Source organism: Macaca thibetana, chromosome 1 (assembly GCF_024542745.1).
Source record: "Macaca thibetana thibetana isolate TM-01 chromosome 1, ASM2454274v1, whole genome shotgun sequence".
Classification (NCBI taxonomy): domain Eukaryota; kingdom Metazoa; phylum Chordata; class Mammalia; order Primates; family Cercopithecidae; genus Macaca; species Macaca thibetana.
This window is the reverse complement of record NC_065578.1, coordinates 34,655,661-34,677,156: the sequence shown is the minus strand read 5'-3', so window position 1 is coordinate 34,677,156 and position 21,496 is coordinate 34,655,661. Positions and strand designations below refer to the sequence as shown.

At 43.2% G+C, this 21,496-nt stretch overlaps 1 protein-coding gene across 1 annotated transcript in view; it reads left to right on the top strand.

Moving 5' to 3' along the window:
• PSMB2 (proteasome 20S subunit beta 2) overlaps nucleotides 1-21,496 on the top strand; it is a 623,524-nt gene that overhangs the window by 568,143 nt on the left and 33,885 nt on the right. The window contains exon 2 of the mRNA XM_050800668.1: nucleotides 16,883-17,083. Coding sequence (XP_050656625.1) covers nucleotides 16,993-17,083 — 91 coding nt within the window. The 5' untranslated portion in view covers nucleotides 16,883-16,992. The remainder of the gene's footprint in view (nucleotides 1-16,882; nucleotides 17,084-21,496) is intronic.

Here is a 21,496-nt window from a genome sequence, read left to right as displayed (position 1 = left end):
CCTCTTCATGGGTCTGCTGGGGCCAAGTCTCTCTCCTTTGAATTCTTCTTTTTCACAACTGCTACAATGAACTTTCTAAAATACATGCCTATGTCCTGCTCTTGCTTTAAAAACAGTGGGTCCCCTTAAGATATTACCATTAGGGGAAACTGGGTGTGATACTGGAACTGTCAGGACTCCTTTGCAGTTTTTTATAAACCTAAACTTATCCCGAAATAAAAAGTTTGTTTAAAGAAGTAATGACTCACCATATCACTTACCCTGATACTCAGGATGCTGTGTCAAGCCCCCGCCCCCTGCTGCCTTCTCATCATTCCCTGAGGGTGTCATCCTGTAGGAAACCTCAATACCCATACATTGTTTGAAGTGCTTTTCATACCCTTAACCTGGTAGCCTGATGAGCCCCTAAACAGTTGTATTTATTTATCAGACATGAATAGAATTTTTAACTATGTATGAAGCACTTAACAAATAACTCATGTGATCTTTACAACCATCCCATAAGGGAGCTACTATTGTTAACTCATTATGCAGATGGGAGAATTAAGGCATGCACAAAGAAGTTCAGTAACCACACATGCCCCAAACCACACAAAGGTTGTATTCAAACCCAAGTAGTGTAGATCCAGACTCCACACTCTTAACGAGGACACTGTGCTTGCTGCCTTTTCAGCTTTCAGAGTTCAGCTTAAGTATCACCTCCCCTGGAAGCCTTCTTTGATTCATTTCCAGCAAAGTTACTGTCTTCTCCACTCTGAGATACCATATCCCTTTGTATATACATTCATTTATTCATTCAGATGCTCATTCATTCAATATTCATCAAAGCATATATACTGAGCTCTCACTATGTCGTATCATTTTTCTAGGCACTGGGAATCTACCCGTCTGCAATACTCCGTGTAATCCTATATTGGAATGATGTGTTGATCTCTCTCCCACTCTGGACTATTTCTTCAAGCTGTTAATCTTTGTAGCTCCTTTAGAATCTTGCACAGTACCTACCATGTGGTTTGTCCTCAGTAAATGCTTCACAGGAATAAATGAATAGTTATCAAGAATTGTGATGACAGTAATGATAATGTCAACCATTCAGATGAGTCTAGTGTGTGACTGGGACAGTGTGGGCTGTAAGCCAGGGGCCAGGTACATCATCAGAGTTGAGCCCTAGGCCAGGAGGCTCCTGTGGAGATGACAAGTGCCTTCTGCATGTAGCCCAAGCCATCTTTGTCACTGTGATTATATCTGCCATTAGTGTTGGTGTTATGCTGCAGTGTGACAGGTGCCAGCAGCAGACTGGCTTGTCACACTTCCTCATGGCAAGAGAGGCATCAGGGAGGCAAATGCTCCTAGAAGATGAGCAGCAAGGAGGACCAGACTCAGGCTGAGCTTTCTGCTGTGAGTCTCAGCAATTCGAACATCAGCTCTGGGTAGCTGAGGCCAGGGCACATTTGCATCTTACTCCTGTCTCTGAGGTTCAAAGCCCTAGATATATTAAGCATGGGATATGGAGAAATGGGATGCTATGGAGCAGGAGTCACCACATTAAAGGATCGTGAGCAAGAGGACTCATCAACTTTCATTGGATGAGAGCCTGAGTGCATGATGGGGTAGTTTGGGGTGGGCTCCATGGAAGTTGGGTTTGAGGTGAGAATGGAGGGGAACAGGTAAGGCAGAGCTTAACATGGTCCTGAATGCCTTCACAGTCCCATACCCTGGGAGGAGGCATCCTAGGCTTTCTCATTCTATATAATCTCTTTGGATACCAGAAGTCAGAAGACACAAATGATACTTCAGATGTTTGTGCAGAATCCTCTTACGTTCTCTATGACTTTTCCTGAAGGATTCCAGAAGTACTGTATTCAATGATTATAGGTTTCCTATGTGACTGGAATTCTCTAAAAGTCAGGTCTATTTCCCTGCCTCTGGGCAAGTGGTTGAAACAATTATAGATGGCAAATAACAGTTGTTTGCCAGTGAGGTGCTTGGTGCAGTCAGTTTCAGACCGTACAACCAGTCTCCGATCATGGACCACTTCAGTTTTACTGGGTCTGCATTAGCTCCTGTGAGGCCTACAAGTGTTGTGTTTTTGGTCATCAGCAGAGGTGACTGCCCTGATCCCTGGGGATAATGCAAGGATTAGGAAGGTGCCATTTGTCTGAAAGCCCCTGGGATACTGGAGCCTGCTGCTGAAGACATCAGGCAGCCCTGATGCTTGCGTTTTAGGCCAACCACACACTCCAGGGATGAGGGGAGGCAAAGATGAGATATTCTAGGGAGAGATTTTACTTTCACGTGGAGAAGCTAAAGCCTAGTGTGCAGTGCAAGACCTAGCCGCAAAGTTTATCCAATCTCTAAGCCCCTGATTTTCAGTTAAACTTCTTTCTGAAAATTGGCTCCCTTCCAAAGCTTCCAAAGCTTCCAAACTTCTTTTTCCTGGGTCAGTACTGGGGAAGCAGGAGAGAGAGAATTTGAAATTAAAGAAGGTTATTTATTTATTTATTTTATTATTACTATTTTTTGAGATGGAGTCTCGCTCTGTCGCCCAGGCTGGAGTGCGATGGCCCGATCTCGGCTCACTGCAAGCTCCGCCTCCTGGGTTCACGCCATTCTCCTGCCTCAGCCTCCCGAGCAGCTGGGACTACAGGCGCCCGCCCCAACGCCCGGCTAATTTTTAAAATATTTTTAGTAGAGACGGGGTTTCACCGTATTAACCAGGATGGTCTCGATCTCCTGACCTTGTGATCTGCCCACCTCAGCCTCCCAAAGTGGTGGGATTACAGGCGTGAGTCACCGCGCCCCGCCTATTTATTTTTTTTGAAACGGAGTCTCCCTCTGTCGCCTAGGCTGGAGTGCAGTGGAGCGATCTCGGCTCACTGCAACTTCCGCCTCTCCAGGTTTAAGCAATTCTCTGCCTCAGCCTCGGGAGTAGCTGGGATTACAGGCGCGTGACACCAAGCCCCGCTAATTTCTTCTATTTTTAGTAGAGACGGGGTTTCACCATCTTGATCTTGGCCAGGCTGGTCTTGAACTCCTGACCTCGTGATCCACCCACCTCAGCTTCCCAAAGTGCTGGGATTACAGGTGTGAACCACCGCGCCCAGCCTAAAGAAGGTAAAAAATTATCTGTTCTGGCTCTATTTCTCTAAGACTCTGCTTCTATCACCTCGAGGTACTCTGGGCTACAAAGGATATTGCCTTTCAGGGTACTCATTCCAAATCTGCACAATTTACTCATTTGTACTTTACTCTTTCTCCAGCTGCCCCCAAAACACCCTCACCCATCCCTGGCCGTCTCCTTTGCCCTGCTTCTCCAGTTGAGGCTTTGATGGGCTGCCTTCCCCTTTCCAGATGTTGGTTTGCTACTCTTCCTTCCATCTGGTCTGACCTCCCTCTGGCCCAACTTCTTCAGTGATGGACTTCCTTCTGATACAGACCTGGGACCTCCCACACTGATAGGTGGCTCTCATAGACAGTTCTTACCTGGCTTTGCTTGGCCCTTTGAATAACTATTGGATGGCTCTGGGGCTTGATCATCTTTGAAGGTGGTGAATAATAATAACATTTATTGAATGCCAACTGTATACCTATAGGAATGAGGCTTAGCACTTTAGTTTATCTCATTTCATCCTTACAACCACTCTGTAAGGTAAGAACTACCATGATCATCTCCCATTTTATATCAAATGAAACTGAGACTCAAAAGTGTTGACTGGCCAGGTTTGGTGGCTCACACCTGTAATCCCCGCACTTTGGGAGGCTGAGGCAGGAGGATGGCTTGAGCCCAGGAGTTCCAGACCAGCCTGAGCAACATAGTGAGACCTTGTCTCTACAAAAAATAAAAAAATTAGCCAGGTGTAGTGGCGCCCACCTGCAGTTCCAGCTACTTGGGAGGCTGAGGTGGGAGGATCCCTTGGGCCCTGGAGGTTGGACCTGTAATGAGCCCTGAATGCACCACTGCACTCCAGCCTGGGCGACAGAGTAAGACCTTGTCTCAAAAACAAACAAACAAACAAACAAAAAAAGGCCGGGCGCGGTGGCTCAAGCCTGTAATCCCAGCACTTTGGGAGGCCGAGACGGGCGGATCACGAGGTCAGGAGATCGAGAACATCCTGGCTAACCTGGTGAAACTCCGTCTCTACTAAAAAAATATAAAAAAAAACACTAGCCAGGCACGGTGGCGGGCGCCTGTAGTCCCAGCTACTCGGGAGGCTGAGGCAGGAGAATGGCGTAAACCCGGGAGGTGGAGCTTGCAGTGAGCTGAGATCCGGCCACTGCACTCCAGCCTGGGCGACAGAGCGAGACTCCGTCTCAAAAAAAAAAAAAACAAGTTGACCATCTTGGTGAAGGTTTCCCGGCTAGTAAGTGGTAGAGTCAGGACTCAAATTCAGGCTTCTTTTATTTCCAAATACAAGCTTGTAACTACCATGTTGCATTATTTATCCAAGTTGGAGGAACTGAGTTTTCTGGAACATGACAAACATCACTGGTGAGCATAGACCACTCCATGGACCATCAAGATATACGTGTTTGGAAGAAAGACTCCTTAGCCGATGCAGAAGGTTCTAAATAGAAATGTGATGAGGAAAGATGAATGTCCAGACTAAAGTAAAAGTAGATCCCATGAAGGACAAAGATGTGATAAAGGCGCTTTGTAGGAAAGGAGAAGGCTGGTCATCCATGCAGAAAAATGCCTGTAAAGAGGATTTTAAAATGCTGCATATGACTTTAGGTCTCTAATCATCCATAGAATATGGATGATAAAAAAATGAACTTATCATATTACCCAATCCGGGTGTACAAACAACCTCAGAGGTACCACGAAGACTTTGTAGAACGGGGCACCTCCCTTTAGCACGCAAGGCAGTGTTTTACGCAAAATGGGCCTCATAAGGCCAAAACCTTGAGAGATGGGGCCTGTTCCAGAGGGACAGCTAGTGTATGTCAGATGCAAAAGAGGAGGCAAGGGCAGCACTGAGAAGTGAAGCCAAGCACAACTAATGAATATCAGTGGTTCAACATCAAGAGCAGCTTCTGAATCAAAGGTAGGACCAAAGAGTAAAGCTAAAGTCACCGAGGGTCCAGTCAGAAGATGTCAAGTGACCCGGCTATCACTGGCTGAAGAAATGAGGCAGGAGAAATGGAAGCTTGAGGAGGAAGGGGATGGTCATTTAATTAACCATAATTCTGGCAAATGATGTCCTGCTAGCATGAGACTGCTTCCTGTCAAGCCGTGGACTGCTTTAAAAGTGCTGACTTGGGCCGGGCACGGTGGCTCACGCCTGTAATACCAGCACTTTGGGAGGCTGAGGCGGGTGGATCACGAAGTCAGGAGATCAAGACCATCCTGGCTAACACGGTGAAACACCGTCTCTACTAAAAAATACAAAAAATTAGCCAGGCATGGTGGCGGGCGCCTGTAGTCCCAGCTACTCGGGAGGCTGAGGCAGGAGAATGGCGTGAACCCAGGAGGCAGAGCTTGCAGTGAGCCGAGATCGCGCCACTGCACTCCAGCCTGGGCGACAGAGCGAGACTCCGTCTCAAAAAAAAAAAAAAAAAAAAAAAAGTGCTGACTTACACCTAGCAATGGAAAGATGTACCTTGTTCCAAATAAATGTATTTACTGGAAGGGATGGTGTATAAACTATATGACAAGAAAATATACCTCAGTAATGGGTGTGAACTTTACACAACACTCATGTGTAAGAAGTGGCACATTTTTCTACATTGTGTAAATATAATTTAAGCCCTCATATGTGCTGGTTAACAGGAAATTAAATTTCAGAAATATTTCTGAGGGCTGTCCCTCTCCCTAGGATTGATTATATAACAATTCTGAACAAAGAACACTGGCTTGGATTGGGTTCCCTAGAAGCAGAGTTTGAGACAGGGATTCTTGTTCAAGTGATTTACTAGGGGAGTAATTTCTGGAGGAAGGGTGTGGGAGATGCAGGATGGGACATGGAGTAAAATGTTTGCAAGAATGTGATCTCAGCTGATTCTACAAGAAATATCTGGAGCGCAAGCTGGACCATAAAATTAGTTCCCCAATGAGGCAAGAGAGCCCGTCTTTTCTGCCCCTGTGTCAATTAGTTATCGGTCAAGGTGGGTACAGCCTCCCAGGTGAGGGGAATGAGAATTTTCTAGAAGAAAGGGCAGTAGTGAGTGGTTGTCAATCAACACAACTGAAGGGTGGTGCACTGATAGATCCACTACAGTCCACACCCTGCACCTAGCAGCTTCACTTGCTTCTCACATTAAATTCACTTTGTCTAGGCATAGCTTCTCCTGCATCCTGGTTGGTCACAATTTCTGAGAAAACTTACAAGAGGAGGGTTTATGGAATGAAATATAGCCTAGGCTGTTGCACTTGGTCCTGAGCTGTAACTGATAGTCATCATCTCCCTATTCTGCCATTTAGACTTTCCTGATGACTTGGCCCACACTCTCATTCTCATGTTGTCCCCGTCACCAGACCCTTGTCAGGCCATGGTTGCTAAAATTGCCCATTTATAGTTCAACCAGGCATGAGAATACCAAGAGATGTTCCAGCGGATCACCTGACTGCCAGACAGATTCCCTTCTGCCCTCATTAGGCAGCAGCAGTCCTATCTCCTCATGAGGATTAGGGTTAATTACTCCTGCCAAATTGCTCATGCACTTTTACCTGTGCCCTCTGGATTTGCTTAAGCTTCATCCAAGATATATCACATCCATTTTATGATTGATTACAGCTGGGGCCACTTGACATTTATAAGTTGGTGGGTTTGTCAGAATCCAACTCAATACGGAAAGAAGAAGCTACATGGCCTTTTAATGTGCTATGGTCAGACACTCAGTTTCTACAGGATGATATGCCTTTGAAGTTTGAGGTACAATTCTTCCATTGTAAATTAATAGAACTTTCATCCGGCATTTTCCTCTACCAAAGATACTTCTAGTAACGTGTGATCAGCTAAGTCAAATGACCCAAGCAGCAAGGCTATTTATATTGCAGTCTGCTGCTGCTGCACAGCTCTTTCTTGCTCTGGGCACACTCAAAGCTGGCAGTCTTCCACATGTCAATAGATGAGACTACCACTCAATGTTCAAAACAAAAAACACAAAGCCTAATTTATTGCTCACATAAGTATATACTGGTCAGGCACAGTTTCCTCTAAGAAGAGCAGATTGCTAATCTTAGAGTTTGGGGAAAGCATGGAATTCAAGGACTAGTCAATTTTCAGAGGCATGAGTGGGTTGATATAATCTTTAGAAGTGTGGTTACTCAGGTGAGACAGTTCATTGGTTGACATTCAGAAGTATGTTCACTGGAATGAGTTATATCCTGACTGGCTTTTAGAAACAAGGAGTTGTCACTGAGTGGTTTGCTTGCAAAAAAAGTATGGTCACTGATGTTTGTTGTTGATTGATTAAAAGGTTTTAAAACCAGTTCTGGTAATTACTTGTTATTAAGGGCATGGAATTCTCATTTATTGATTAGATGGGTTTAAAACAGATTCTGACTTGATACCATGGCCTCAGAAAACAGTCAGTCTTTTCATAAGAGTATAGGAATGTTTAACTTCTCGATTTTCCCTTTTGGTCTTCACTCAGCCAAGGCTTTCGGAAAGACCAACAAAAATTATCTAGATATTTACCATTATTGTTGATTTTCTCTGAAGATGAAGGTTCATTTGGAAAGGGCTAATTTTTAGTTCAAGTGTCAATCAACATGGTTTTATCCTGTTTTTGTCTTTGAGTCATATACTGAATCATCTGTCAGGGCAGCAGCTGTGTAGATGCAGATGACTCTAGACAACAGATATCAAGCAATGTGAGAAAATGACTGGAAATATAAGAAGAATCTGAAAGGCATTCTGGACACATGGCACAAGATTTTTCAAGCCTAAGAAAACATATTTAAACAACTCCTTGAGTCTACCTTAGATAGCTAGGTTGTGTTTTCTTTTAGCTTATATGTAAATTGTTCCCTTTAACCTGGGCTGTTAATCTAAGTACAAAATGAAATCAGGGACTAGATTTTGTGCATCTATGATGTAATCTCTGAACCTCTTCATGAATTTGTTTTTCTACTATATAAGAGGTTCTTGCTTAAGGAATTTAGATATAGCAGCCTGTTAGCTGAGGATACGCTAAAGCATTTCCTTTCACTTCTACTATCTCCTTTACGGTAGGTCTCTACCTTTATCAACGGTAATTTCTTTGGGTAGCATCAAGACATTAAACATACCAGCTCCCAGTTCATATATCTGCTCTCTTATTTTTAGCAATTTGACATGCCTAGAGAGGGTCACATTTCAGTAAGTTGAGTTGATTTGGCTTTCGGTCTAGGAATTGAATTCTACAAGAGCATGGACTACTGTATTGTAAGAGAATTAATATAGCCTAGAGGAAATATCATAAATGTATACCGTTTATTCCATGTGAATGCAAACTACTTCTCATTCTCCTTCTTGAATGATTAAGAGATAATGCATTATCAGATCAATAGCTGCAAACCACGTACCCAAGATTGTATGATTCTGCTCTAGTAGTACCAAATCCAACACAGCAGATGTAATGGGGGGCTATTGTTATTATTATTATTATTTGAGATGGAGTATCACTGTCTCCCAGGCTGGAGTGCAGTGGCGCAATCTCAGCTGACTGCAACCCCTGCCTCCCGGGTTCAAGCGATTCTCCTGCCTCAGCCTCCCAAGTAGCTGGGATTTACTGGCATGTACCACCAGACTCAGCCAATTTTTGTATTTTGAATAGAGACGAGGTTTCACCATGTTGGCCAGGCTGGTCTCAAACTCCTGATCTCAGGTGATCTGCCCGCCTTGGCCTCCCAAAGTGCTGGGATTACAGGCATGAGCCACCATGCCCAGCATGGGGTGGTATTATTTGTAATAATTCATCTAGTCTTTACATGCGGCAGATTGGTCAGTTAAATGGAGTTACGATGGGACAACCACCACTGAATCCTTCACATATTTGAGGATAGCATCAATTTCTGTTAATGCCCTAGTACAGTATTATTTTCTTTTTTTTTGTTTTTTAGTATTATTTTCGAAATAGTTTATTGAGATATAATTAACATACAATAATATGCACATAAAACATTTTGACATATGTATACACCTATGAAACCATAACCATAATCAAGATAATGAACATATCCATCACCATCCAAAAGTTCCTCATGTCTGTTGCATCACTTCATCTGAACCCTCTCTTCCTCTTCCATCCCCTGGCAACCACGGATCTTCTTTCATTATAGATTATTTTGCATTTCTAGAATTTTATATAAATGAAATCATACAGTGATTTTTGTCTCTTTTCTTCACTCAGCATAAGTGAGGCTTATCCATATTGCTGTGTGCAATAGTTCATTCATTTTTATTGCTGAGTGGTATTCCATTGTATGGATACCACAATGTGTTATTCCGTTGATAGGCAAGACTCTCTTTCTCCGTCTTTTCCAGTTTTTTACTATTACAAATAAAGCTGTTAGGAACATTTATGTACAAGACTTTGTGTGTCTTTAAATTTAAAGTGGGTATCTAGTAGACAACATATAGTTGGGTCTTCCTTTTTCACCTTATCTGAAAATTTCTGCCTTTCAATTGAGGTGTTTGGACCATTTATATTTATATGATCACTGGTATCACTGGATTTAAATCTACTATCTTGCTATTTGTTTTCTACATATATATATATATATATATATATATTTTTTTTTTTTTTTTGGAGACGGAGTCTCACTCTGTCGCCCAGGTTGGAGTGCAGTGGCATGATCTCAGCTCACTGCAACCTCCACCTCCCGGGTTCATGCCATTCTCCTGCCTCAGTCTCCCGAGTAGCTGGGATTACAGGCGTGCACCACCACACCTGGCTAATTTTTGGTATTTTTAGTAGAGATGGGGTTTCACTATGTTGATCAGAATGGTCTGGATCTCCTGATCTCGTGATCCGCCCACCTCGGCCTCCCAAAGTGCTGGGATTACAGGCGTGAGCCACCGCGCCCAGCCACTATTTGTTTTCTATTTGTCTCTTATGCTTTTTCTTTTCTTCCTTTTTTGTCTTCTTTCAGATTGAGTATATTACTCCATTTTGTTTTCTGTTACCACATTAGCTATAACCCTTTGTAGTATTATTTTAGTATGTTTGGGGTTTATTGTATACATCTTTTACTGACTACTTTCAAGAAATGTTCTACTACTTTATGTACTGTATGAGAACTTTACAGCAGTTGTATTCCAATTCCTCCCCTCCTGGCCTTTGTGCTTTTGTCATTCTACATTTCACTTCGAAATACATTATAAATCCTATAATACATTTGTTCTGTTTTGTTTTGTCTGAGACCGAGTCTCACTCTGTTGCCCAGGCTGGAGTGCAGTGGCCTAATCTCGGCTCACTGCAAGCTCCGCCTTCTGGGTTCACACAATTCTCCTTCCTCAGCCTCCCGAGTAGCTGGGACTACAGGTGCCTGCCACCAAGCCCGCCTAATTTCTTTTTGTATTTATGGTAGAGACTGGGTTTCACTGTGTTAGCCAGGATGGTCTCGATCTCCTGACCTCGTGATCTGCCTGTTTCAGTCTCCCAAAGTGCTGGGATTACAGGTGTGAGCCACCACGCCTGGCCTACTTTTTGCTTTAAACAATTCTCTTAAAGACATCCAAATCTCTCTCTCCCCCTCCCTCTCTCCCTGTTCCCCTTTCATTGGAAACAGAGTCTTGCTCTGTCACCAAGGCTAGAGTACAGTAGCACAATCCTAGCTCACTGTAACCTCAAACCTCCTGCCTCAGCCTCCCAAGTAGTAGTAGCTAAGGCATGCACCACACCAGTTAATTTTTTTTTTTTTTGGAAGTGTGATCTTGCTATGTTTTCAGGCTGGTCTTGAACTCCTGGCCTCAAGCAGTCCTTCTGCCTTGGCCTCCCCAAGTGGTGGGATTACAGTTTGAGCCACTGTGCCCAGTCTTCACTTTCTTTTTTTGAGATGGAGTCTCGCTTTGTCACCCAGGCTGGAGTGCAGTGGCGCGATCTCGGCTCACTGCAAGCTCCGCCTCCCGGGTTCACGCCATTCTACTGCCTCAGCCTTTGAGTAGCTGGGACTACAGGCGCGCACCACCACGGCCGGCTAATTTTTTGTATTTTTTTTTTTTTTTTTTTTTTTTGAGACGGAGTCTCGCTCTGTCGCCCAGGCTGGAGTGCAGTGGTCGGATCTCAGCTCACTGCAAGCTCCGCCTCCCGGGTTCCCGCCATTCTCCTGCCTCAGCCTCCCGAGTAGCTGGGATTACAGGCGCCCGCCACCGCGCCCGGCTAGTTTTTTGTATTTTTTTTTAGTAGAGACGGGGTTTCACCGTGTTAGCCAGGATGGCCTTGATCTCCTGCTCGTGATCCGCCCGTCTCGGCCTCCCAAAATGCTGGGATTACAGGCTTGAGCCACCGCGCCCGGCCTTTTTTGTATTTTTTAGTACAGACGGGGTTTCACTGTGTTAGCCAGGATGGTCTTGATCTCCTGACTTCGTGATCCGCCCGCCTTGGCCTCCCAAAGTGCTGGGATTACAGGCGTGAGCCACCGCGCCCCGCCTGCTTTCTTTCTTTGATGAATTGATGGCACTCAGCAATAGCCACCCAATTCTTTGGTCCAGACAATTACTGTTTTTCTCATATTTCTCAAGTGTCCAAGAGTTTTTTAGTTACTGCATCCCTTTCCACCATAACCTATCCCAGTTAAACACAGGTGAAAGTCTGAGCTTTCACCTGCTGTAGCACTGTTACAGGAGGTCAGGAACTGTCAATATTCTTTCTACTGCCAGCATTGGTGTCCTCGTCATCTTCCAGCTGGTGAGTGATCTCACTCCAGAATCCCTTGGAGACTGCTTTCTATGATCACTTCTGGTGCCAAATGTTTTTTTAGTTTGAGTTCCCTAGAAATGAACCAGAATGAGGGTGCTAGTTCAAGTCATTAATTGTGGAAGAGCTCTCAGGAGAAGCGGAGTTAGGAAGCAAGATAGGGTAGGGGGAAAAAGTTAAGCAAGAACTTGGTCTTGGCTGGAGACCAGCTTTAGACTGATTCCACAGGGATACTCTTGAGGACAAACTGTATCCCACTTAAATTCAGGGAACTTATCTTTTATCCCTGTGTCAGTCGATCAGTCAATCAGTGGCAAGGAGTGGGTATTGGCGAACAGCCTCCTATGCAAGGGGGACTCCTATTTGGCTAAGGGAAATTCCCTGAAGAAAAGGGTAGTTGTAAGTTGTTATTAACCAACATTTATAACAGCTGGGAAATGGGTGCCCAGGTAGGTGAAGGGACTATGGGCACTATGGGCAGGGCATCAACAGTATGCAGTACAGTAACTGTCCTGAATGTTAGGGATGCGCCTCTGATCTCCAGTCTACCCTTGTCCCAATCCTATTGTCTAAGCTCACGTGGTCTTTTAAGGGTGAGCTACACTGATGCTTTTATCTCAAGCTTGGGCTTGGGAGTCTTGGCAAGGTTGGTAGCTTCCACATTATGGCCATGTTCCCCAACACTGCAGTCATTCTTCATCAAGTTTCTCCCAAACTCTCGCAGAATATGGTTCCTTATACTCATGGTACCAAACAGACCTGCATCTTTGTCCCATCTCAAGGGAAACACAAAGCAAACCTCTCTTCTGAATGCTTCTTTTATAAATACGAAAACTGAGGCTCAGGGAGGCTAAATGAATTTTGCAACAAGGCTGAAAAAGGTAGAGCCGGGACCACACTTAGGTGTCGACTTAGAGGCCTTCCACTATATCAGGGAGGCAAACTATGGTCCATGAGCCAAGCCCATCTTCCCCCTTCCCCTACCTGTTTTTTAAGCAAAGTTTTATTGGAACACAGCCACGCTCTCTTGTCTATGTATTGTCTATGGCTGCTTTCACACTATAATGGCAGTTGTTAGTTGTTAGTAGTTGTTACAGAGAGAGTATGACCTGCAAAGTCAAAAATATTTATTATCTGTAAATATTTTGGCTACATTATGCTGCTTCTGGGAACCTCCACAGACTTCTAATTCTAAGACTCAGTTATTCTAAGACTTTAGTTGGAGGAGGGATTCTCCCTCATACTTAGTGACACAGCACAAGGTAGGTCTTGAAAACCTACTTTCTTCTATACTACCAAGAAATTAGGGCAGCTCTAGTGCTACTTAGCTAAAGGAGATTTCAAAAAGTCCTGGGGAGAGCTGGATGTGGTGTCATGTGACTGTAGTATCAGCTACTTGGAAGGCTGAGGCAGGAGGATCACTTGAACCCAGGATTTTGTCTCAGAAAAAATAAAAATAAAAAAGCCTGGAAAGAAAGAGGGATGAATCAGCTTAAAAGATAGTCCTTAGGCTGGGCGCGGTGGCTCACGCCTGTAATCCCAGCACTTTGGGAGGCCGAGACGGGCGGATCACGAGGTCAGGAGATCGAGACCATCCTGGCTAGCACAGTGAAACCCCGTCTCTACTAAAAAATACAAAAAAATTAGCCGGGCGAGGTGGCGGGTGCCTGTAGTCCCAGCTACTCGGGAGGCTGAGGCAGGAGAATGGCGTGAACCTGGGAGGTGGAGCTTGCAGTGAGCTGAGATCCGGCCACTGTACTCCAGCCTGGGCGACAGAGCGAGACTCCGTCTCACAAAAAAAAAAAAAAAAAAAAAAAAGATAGTCCTTAAAAAAAAATAATAAAAATACTGTGGATCTGCCAATTCAGAAATCTGCAGCGTTTGTGAATGAATGAATATTGGTATGTACAAAGGAAAGGTCTGGAAGGATACAGACATTTGGTGGGTGGTTACCTTTGATGGAAGGAAAGGTATTTAACTCTTTATTTCTTCTATATTGTTTGTGTATGTGTGTATATATAGTATAACTACGTACTTTTTGCAATTAAAAAAACACACAAACATACACAATGAGAAAGAGAGAGAGAGACCTACCCCCTCCAAGTGGTATTTAAGAAAAGAATCTTTCTAGAATGATGGATGCAGCTGTGTTCATAGTGGATGGTTGACTTAATGACCTCACTTGCCCCTGGCATTCATCCCATGATTAATAGGCTGCCTCAAACTCCTCAGGCTCTGTGTTCCTTTATGAGCAGGGAGCTGGAAGAATCATTCAGAATAAAGTAAGTATTACAATTTCTGCAGAGGCAAACGAATTGCATAGTTGTGTTTGGAGATACAATTGCAACTCTTTTCCCATTTCTCAATAAGCTAATATGAAGACTCAGTTGTAGATGTCAGAAACCCAATCAAGAAATATTTCACCTTTTTTTTCAGAATTGCTTCAAGATATAAAGGAATGGCTGGCTTTTTTTTTTTTTTTTTATTAGAAAAAATACAAATAATACATGAGCATTATAAAAATTCAAACAATACTCATGTGTATAAAATAAAAAGTGAAAGTTCTCCCTTCAAATTACACTCACCAGGGTAATAACTGCATATAATTTGACACTAGAATACCTGTAAATAAGTATTTACAGGTATTTCCATTCATTTTCAAATATTCATCATTAAACAAAATGGCATCAGGCTACACATAAAAAAGCATTTTTATTTTCACTTAATTTATCTTGGGCCATGGAATATATAGGTATATTTAGATTCGTCTCATTCTTTTTATGGGTGAACAATATTCCACTGTGACTGTCCAATTTTTTTTTTTTTTTGAGACAGAGTTTTGCCCTTGTTGCCCAGGCTGGAGTGCAGTGGCGTGATCTCAGCTCACTGTAACCTCTGCCTCCTGGGTTCAAGCGATTCTCTTGCCTCAGCCTCCTGAGTACAGGCGCCTCCTTCACGCCCAGCTAATTTTTTGTGTTTAGTAGAGATCGGGTTTCACCATGTTGGTCAGGTTGGTCTCAGGTGATCCACCCACCTCGGCCTCCCAAAGTGGTGGGATTACAGGCATGAGCCACCACACCCAGCCCAACAATGTCTCCACTTTTAGACATGTAAGTTGGTCCTCTTTTGTGTTGTTTGTGTTGTAGTGCTGCAACACTAAATATCCTTTTTTTTTTTTTTTTTTTGAGACGGAGTCTTGCTCTGTTGCCCAGGCTGGAGTGTAATGGTGTGATCTTGGTTCACTGCAACCTCTGCCTCCTGGGTTCAAGCGATTCTCCTGCCTCAGTCTCCCCAGTAGCTGGGATTACAGGCGCATACCACCACGCCCAACTAATTTTTGTATTTTTAGTAGAGACGGGGTTTCACCATGTCAGCCAGGCTGGTCTTGAACTCCTGACCTTGTGATCCGCCTGCCTTGGCCTCCCGAAGTGCTAGGATTACAGGCGTGAGCCACTGTGCCCGGCAACACTGAATATCTCTGTACACAAATATTAGGACAGTGTGTACAAACATGTCTTCTGGACATATTCAAAAGGTTATGCACACTTAATTTTAACAGATATTAAAATTGTTCTCTATAAAAAGGTTGTACAACTTAGAACCTTACCCCTAATTTATACTTTCTCATTGTTTCTTATTTCACATTTTCCTAATTACCATCTAGGTTGAGGATATTTTCATATTTATTGGCCATTCGTGTTGCTTCTTTTGTGAATTGTTTTTCTTAAGTCTTTGGTCTTGTTTTTTGAGACAGAGTCTCTCTCTGTTGCCCAGGCTGGAGTGCAGTGCCGCAATCTTGGCTTACTGCAACCTCCACCTCCTGGGTTCAAGCAATTCTCCTGCCTCAGCCTCCCGAGTAGTACAGGCGCCTGCCACCACGCCCAGCTAATTTTTTGTATTTTTAGTAGAGATGGGGTTTCACCATATTGGCCAGGCTGGTCTCGAACTCCCGACCTCTTGATCTGCCCGCCTCGGCCTCCCAAAGTGCTGGGACTACAGGCGTGAACCCCCGCGGCCTGCCGGGTCTTTTAAAAATGATATTGTCTCCCCCCGCCCCCCTCCCATTGGTTTGTAGGAATATCTTCTAAGTTATAGATATTAACTTTTTCCTTTTTTCTGTCTATAAGGTCCAAAATAGTAACTATTTCTACAATTGAAACATCCTCAACTTACATTTATTGTGGAGCACGAGAATGACTTTCACCACATAGAGACTTGTAATCTTATGTAGTCAAATCTGTCACGTCTTTTCTTATACTGCTTCTGGGTTCCCTGTCACACTTAGAAACACATCTCTTCCAAAAATTACAAAAAAATTTTTTACTTTTTCTTCCATGTTTATATCTTTTTTTTTTTCTTTTTTTGAGACGGAGTTTTGCTTTTGTTGCCCAGGCTGGAGTGCAATGGCACGATGTCGGCTCACGGCAACCTCTGCCTCCAGGGTTCAAGTGATTCTCCTGCCTCAGCCTCCAGAGTAGCTGGGATTACAGGCGCCCGCCACCACGCCCCGCTAATTTTGTATTTTTAGTAGAGACGGAGGTTTCTCCATGTTGGTCAGGCTGGTCTCGAACTCCCGAGCTCAGGTGATCCGCCCGCCTTGGCTTCCCAAAGTGCTGGGATTACAGGCGTGAGCCACTGCGCCCAGCCGATTCTTACATCTTTAATCCAACCATATATTATTTTTGTGAAGGATGGAGGTAAGTCTCCCCTCAAGTTAATTTTTCTCCAATCTGGCTTGCAGGAAAGGGGTTTCTGGGGAGATTTTACTGAGCAACGTAGGGAAACGGCTGCCTGGCGACCTACCCCTTTTTGACACCCACACGTGCTCGGCACCTTACATACACTGCGTGATTTTATCCTAAAGCGAGTTTTAAAATCCCAGTGCGTAGACAGAGAAACTGGGCGTCACATAACGTAAGTGACCTGCACAGTCGGCGTCGGAGGAGACAAGCGCCGAGCTCAAGGAACCCGGCACCGCGCCCGCTTTCCAACCTCTCGCGACAGTTGTACGTCATTCGAGAGCGCCGTGGAAGTCGCGCAGCCGGCGTCGCGCCAATCTTCGCTAGTAGGTGCTGTCTCACCGGTGAGACCTGGAAGCCGGCGAGTCTCGCGCTTTGTCGGACCTGCAGCCCCTGGCCTCCCGCCACCATGGAGTACCTAATCGGTATCCAAGGCCCCGACTATGTCCTTGTCGCCTCCGACCGGGTGGCCGCCAGCAATATTGTCCAGATGAAGGACGGTGAGAGGAAGCAGGGGAGGCCCGGCCAGGCCTGGGGTGTCGGGGCGACCAGAGGGAGTTTGTCGGGGGTTGAATGTGTGCCAGGGAGGATCGAAGAGGTGGAAGCCGGCCTGCCCTGCCCATACTTACTTAATTAATTACTTTATTTTTTTCGAGATGGAGTTTCGCTCTTACTGCCCAGGCTCTAGTGCAATGGCACTATCTCGGCTCACCACAACCTCAGTCTCCCGGGTTCAAGCGATTCTCGTGCCGCAGCCTCCCGAGTAGCTGGTATTATAGGCATGCGCCACCACACCCGGCTAATTTTTGTATTATTAGTAGAGATGGGGGGGGGGGTTTCTCTGTATTGGTCAGGCTGCTCTCGAACTCCCGACCTCAGGTGATCCCGCCGTCTCGGCCTCCCAAAGTGCTGGGATAACAGGCGTGAGCCGCTGTGCTCGGCCTTTTTTTTTTTTTTTTTTTTTTTTTTTTATTTTTTAAATAACGGAAGCAACAGGCAGACAAGTCTGGGGCCTTGGCATTTGCTCCTCCCGGGCTCCTAGGTCAGTGCTCTGCTCTGGCCTTCGCTAAATGCTTCTTGCTTGGTGAGAGTTGCCTAAAGGGAATCTGTTTATAAATGTTTAAGCGCCTGCCCAGAACCTGGCTCTCTAGATCCCCGAATCTCTTATAAAAGTTTCCTGTTGTCGCTAGTAATGAGGTTTGTTGGCGACATAAGGTGGGATCCTGGGGACAGTCAGACTGTGATACCAGAAGCTTGTCATTTTCTTTCCGCTGCCCGTATCTCCCGGTGGCTCCCGATTCTTCTTTTTCAGCTTTCCAGGGCAATGGCTGCCAGGTTTTCCTTATATTTAAGTAGTTAGTTAATGGAGTTAGGAGATTGGAGCCCTGTCATTTATTTGCCTTATGACTTTGATTAAGTTATTTCGCAGTGCCCAGATTTCCTCATCTTTAAGATTAGCAATACCAAACTCACAGACTTGTCGGGAGGATTGAGTAAATGAGTTATGCGCAAATCCTTCGCACTAGACAGGTACTTAATACTAAGCATACACAGGTGCCCAAACATTTGTCAAATGAACATTAAGTCATCTGAACCAGAGCTTAATACTTTTTCAACAGTAGCACGTCTTTGATCAATTAAGGAAAACAAACTTAGATTCTGCAGGAAAAACAACCAAAATCTTCTTAAAATTATGTATTGAGTAATTTACTGTAGAGAGACGGTATAGTACAGTAGTTAGGGGCAAAATATCTGGACTCACTGCATAGGTTGAACCCAGGTTCTGCCTCATGTGACCTGAAGTAAGTTTCTCCAACTCCGTGCCCTAAAGCTAGCATCTATAAGGTGGTGATGTAATAGCACCTATCTTAAAAGGTTAATGAATTGATGTAAATCGCTTAACACAGCACCTGATACTTTATGAAATTCTATGATTAGTTTGTAGAAGTTTTGTTTGTAAGCTAGTCCTCCCAAAGGAGTGAATTTGTTTTGAGAGTAAATTTGTCCATTATTTTGAATACTGAGGTCTTTGACAAGCAAGTGATTTTAGCATTAAGTCATGTCTAGGTAGAACAATAATCATTACCTTTACAGGTCTTTTGTTTCATCCCAAAAATGTATGTGAAATCACATTGAAAAGAAGAACGTGCTTTAAGCCTACTTATGTACACAGTACTTTTAGTCATTATAGGGGATGCAGTATATTACTTATAACCCATAGAAGAGTCCAAGACATTAAGAAAACAAGGAAATAAATACTGCAAGATGATTTTATGTGGTAAAAGAAGTATTACTAGTTAGTATTAGGTTGGTTTTTAAATTAATGAGTTCAAGAGCAAATCCTAAGTAATAAAAGAATGATCACTATGGTATGGGAGAAAGACGAATTTGAGTTAGTTCTTGAAAAATAGTTGGAAATCATTGCACTCCACACATTCTGATTTTCCCTATGGTCTTTCCTGGTATAAAAACATTTATAATATAAATTTTAGTATTGTATGATGACTTTATTTATTTTTGAGATGGAAGCTCGCTCTGTCACCCAGGCTGGAGTGCAATGGCGTGATCTTGGCTCACTGTGACCTCAGCCTCCTGGGTTCAAGCTATTCTCCTGCCTCAGCTTCCCGAGCAGCTGGGACTACAGGCACCCGCCACCACACCCGGCTAATTTTTTTGTCTTTTTTAGTAGAGACGGGGTTTCACCGGGTTAGCCAGGCTGGTCTCAAACTCCTGACCTCAGGTGATCCACCTGCCTTGACTTCCCAAAGTGCTGAGATTACAGACATGAGCCACTGTGCCCGGGCGTATGATGACTTTTTTCTAATCATTCATTTAATGATGGAGCTTGTTTAGAGTAGGCAAGAATGCTGCAAAATAATAACCTTCTGGGACTCCTTTCTCCAAGTTTAAATGATAATACAACTTCTAATCAATTGTCCAGTATATCACTTTGTATAAACATTTTGATACTATAGAGTAGACATTTGCTGAGGACTGCCACCTTATTAAGCGGTAACAACTTGTGGTTTGCTTATGTGCTGCATTTCATGTCTCTTCTCTTGGCCTATGTAGAATTGCTTTTAAGTTACTCGGAGTACTCCAGCCCACACAGAATTCTCTCTTTTCTGAATTCCTATAGCATGTATGATCTGAGCTACATTATCTAACACTGAGTATCATAATATTGGACATGTATAGAATTCATTAATTTTTCTCACTTGTGAGTTAGACAGGGGTAAGTGATGTTATTAACATTTCGCACATCTGGAAACTGGGGCTTAGAGAGGACAAGTAATTTGCTGAAGTTCAGAGTGCCAAGTCCACGTCATAACCAAGGTCTCTTGGATTCTAGTCCAGTTGGTTTTCCACAGTATGACATGCTAATGTTGTTCATTTTGTTGTCCATTTGTTTCATGTATGTGGATCTTGTAAGTTCCTTGTCAAGAATCAGAAATTCCCCAGAGCTACACAGGCAGTTTCCTGTACAACTCAGGGGTCTCTTAGTATCTATCTCTTGTGTTTTTATTAAATATGTTGCCTTCTGCGACTCATTGGTCATAGTGTTTAAAAAACATTTTTGGCCTTGTATTAAGCTAATTTTAAAATGGAACAGGTTACTGCCTAGATTTTTAGCCTTTCTTCTAAGTGTGACATAAGTTCTTTGTGAACAAGCTCCCCCCTCAAATAAAAATAGCTTTTTTCTTATTTTAATGATATTGCCAACTTATTGAATAATGTTTTCTTATAAAAGTGAGGCATATTAAGTATAGAAGTTTTAGGAAATACCGATAAGCAAAAAGAAGGGAACAAAAACTGCCCATACTCTTACCACTGGTAAGCACTTAGCATATACCCTTCTGCTCCTTTTTTTTTTTGCATAGATAATATAAGCGAACGTTTTTCTCTTACTAATAAGTTTGCAAACTAACAGTCTTTAATGTAACCTGTACAACAAATAAAAGTGTGTTTGTTCAGGAGTTTTGAGGCAATTTGGTGCTATCTACAGGTGCATTTTGTGTGTTTTTTCCCTCCAAGTCTAAGAAGCCGTATTACTGGTATCTACAACTCTGAAACACTTGTAAAGTATTTGACAGTAGCATTTTGTTCTTTAAATCCTATTAAAGGATTTTGACATTTCAGAAGCTTTCAAACAGGAAACATGTCTCCCAGGGAAGATTATTCAGCACTATTTGAAAAATGAAAAGTGAAAGTGAGAGTGAGATAGGAAGATTTAGGCCTTTTCTGAAGCTGCAGACTGAATGTGGAGTTTTCTACCTTAGGCAATAACTGTAACCTGAATATTTATCTATCTAATCTGAATGAGTCTGGTTCAGCTAGATAAGATTAGAGTATTAGGATTTTTGTGAGGTATTTTAAGTAGCTTACTGTCAAAATATTCACTAGAATTTTTGCTTTGGCAATCATTTTAATTTTCTCTTTTTCTTTGGCAGTGGAATTTGTTTACTTTTTAAAGTGATTAATATTCTCAGTTGATTTTCTATTCTTTCTTGAGATGGTTCCTTAATTTTAATTGTAGCATCAGTCCCTTTCATATATACTTTTGTGTGTGTATAAATATAATAACTAACATTTGTAGTTGTGGAAACATTTTAGGGCTTTGTTATCATGAGCCTAAAGATAATCGCCATTGGCTGGATTCCTTCAGTTTTTTTCTGTTCTGTTCCTTGCATTTCAAATGCTTTTCAATGCTTTAACTTGTATTTTTAATTGGTAGCTTTCATGTATATTCTTCAACTGAAATTGACACTACACAATATGCTGATGGTTTAACATGAAGAATGAAAGAGATAAATTGATACCATTACCTATTAAAATCTTCTAAAAGCAATGATTAGTGAAATTATTCAATATACAGTCATCCCTTGGTATCTGTAGGGATTGTTTCCAGAACC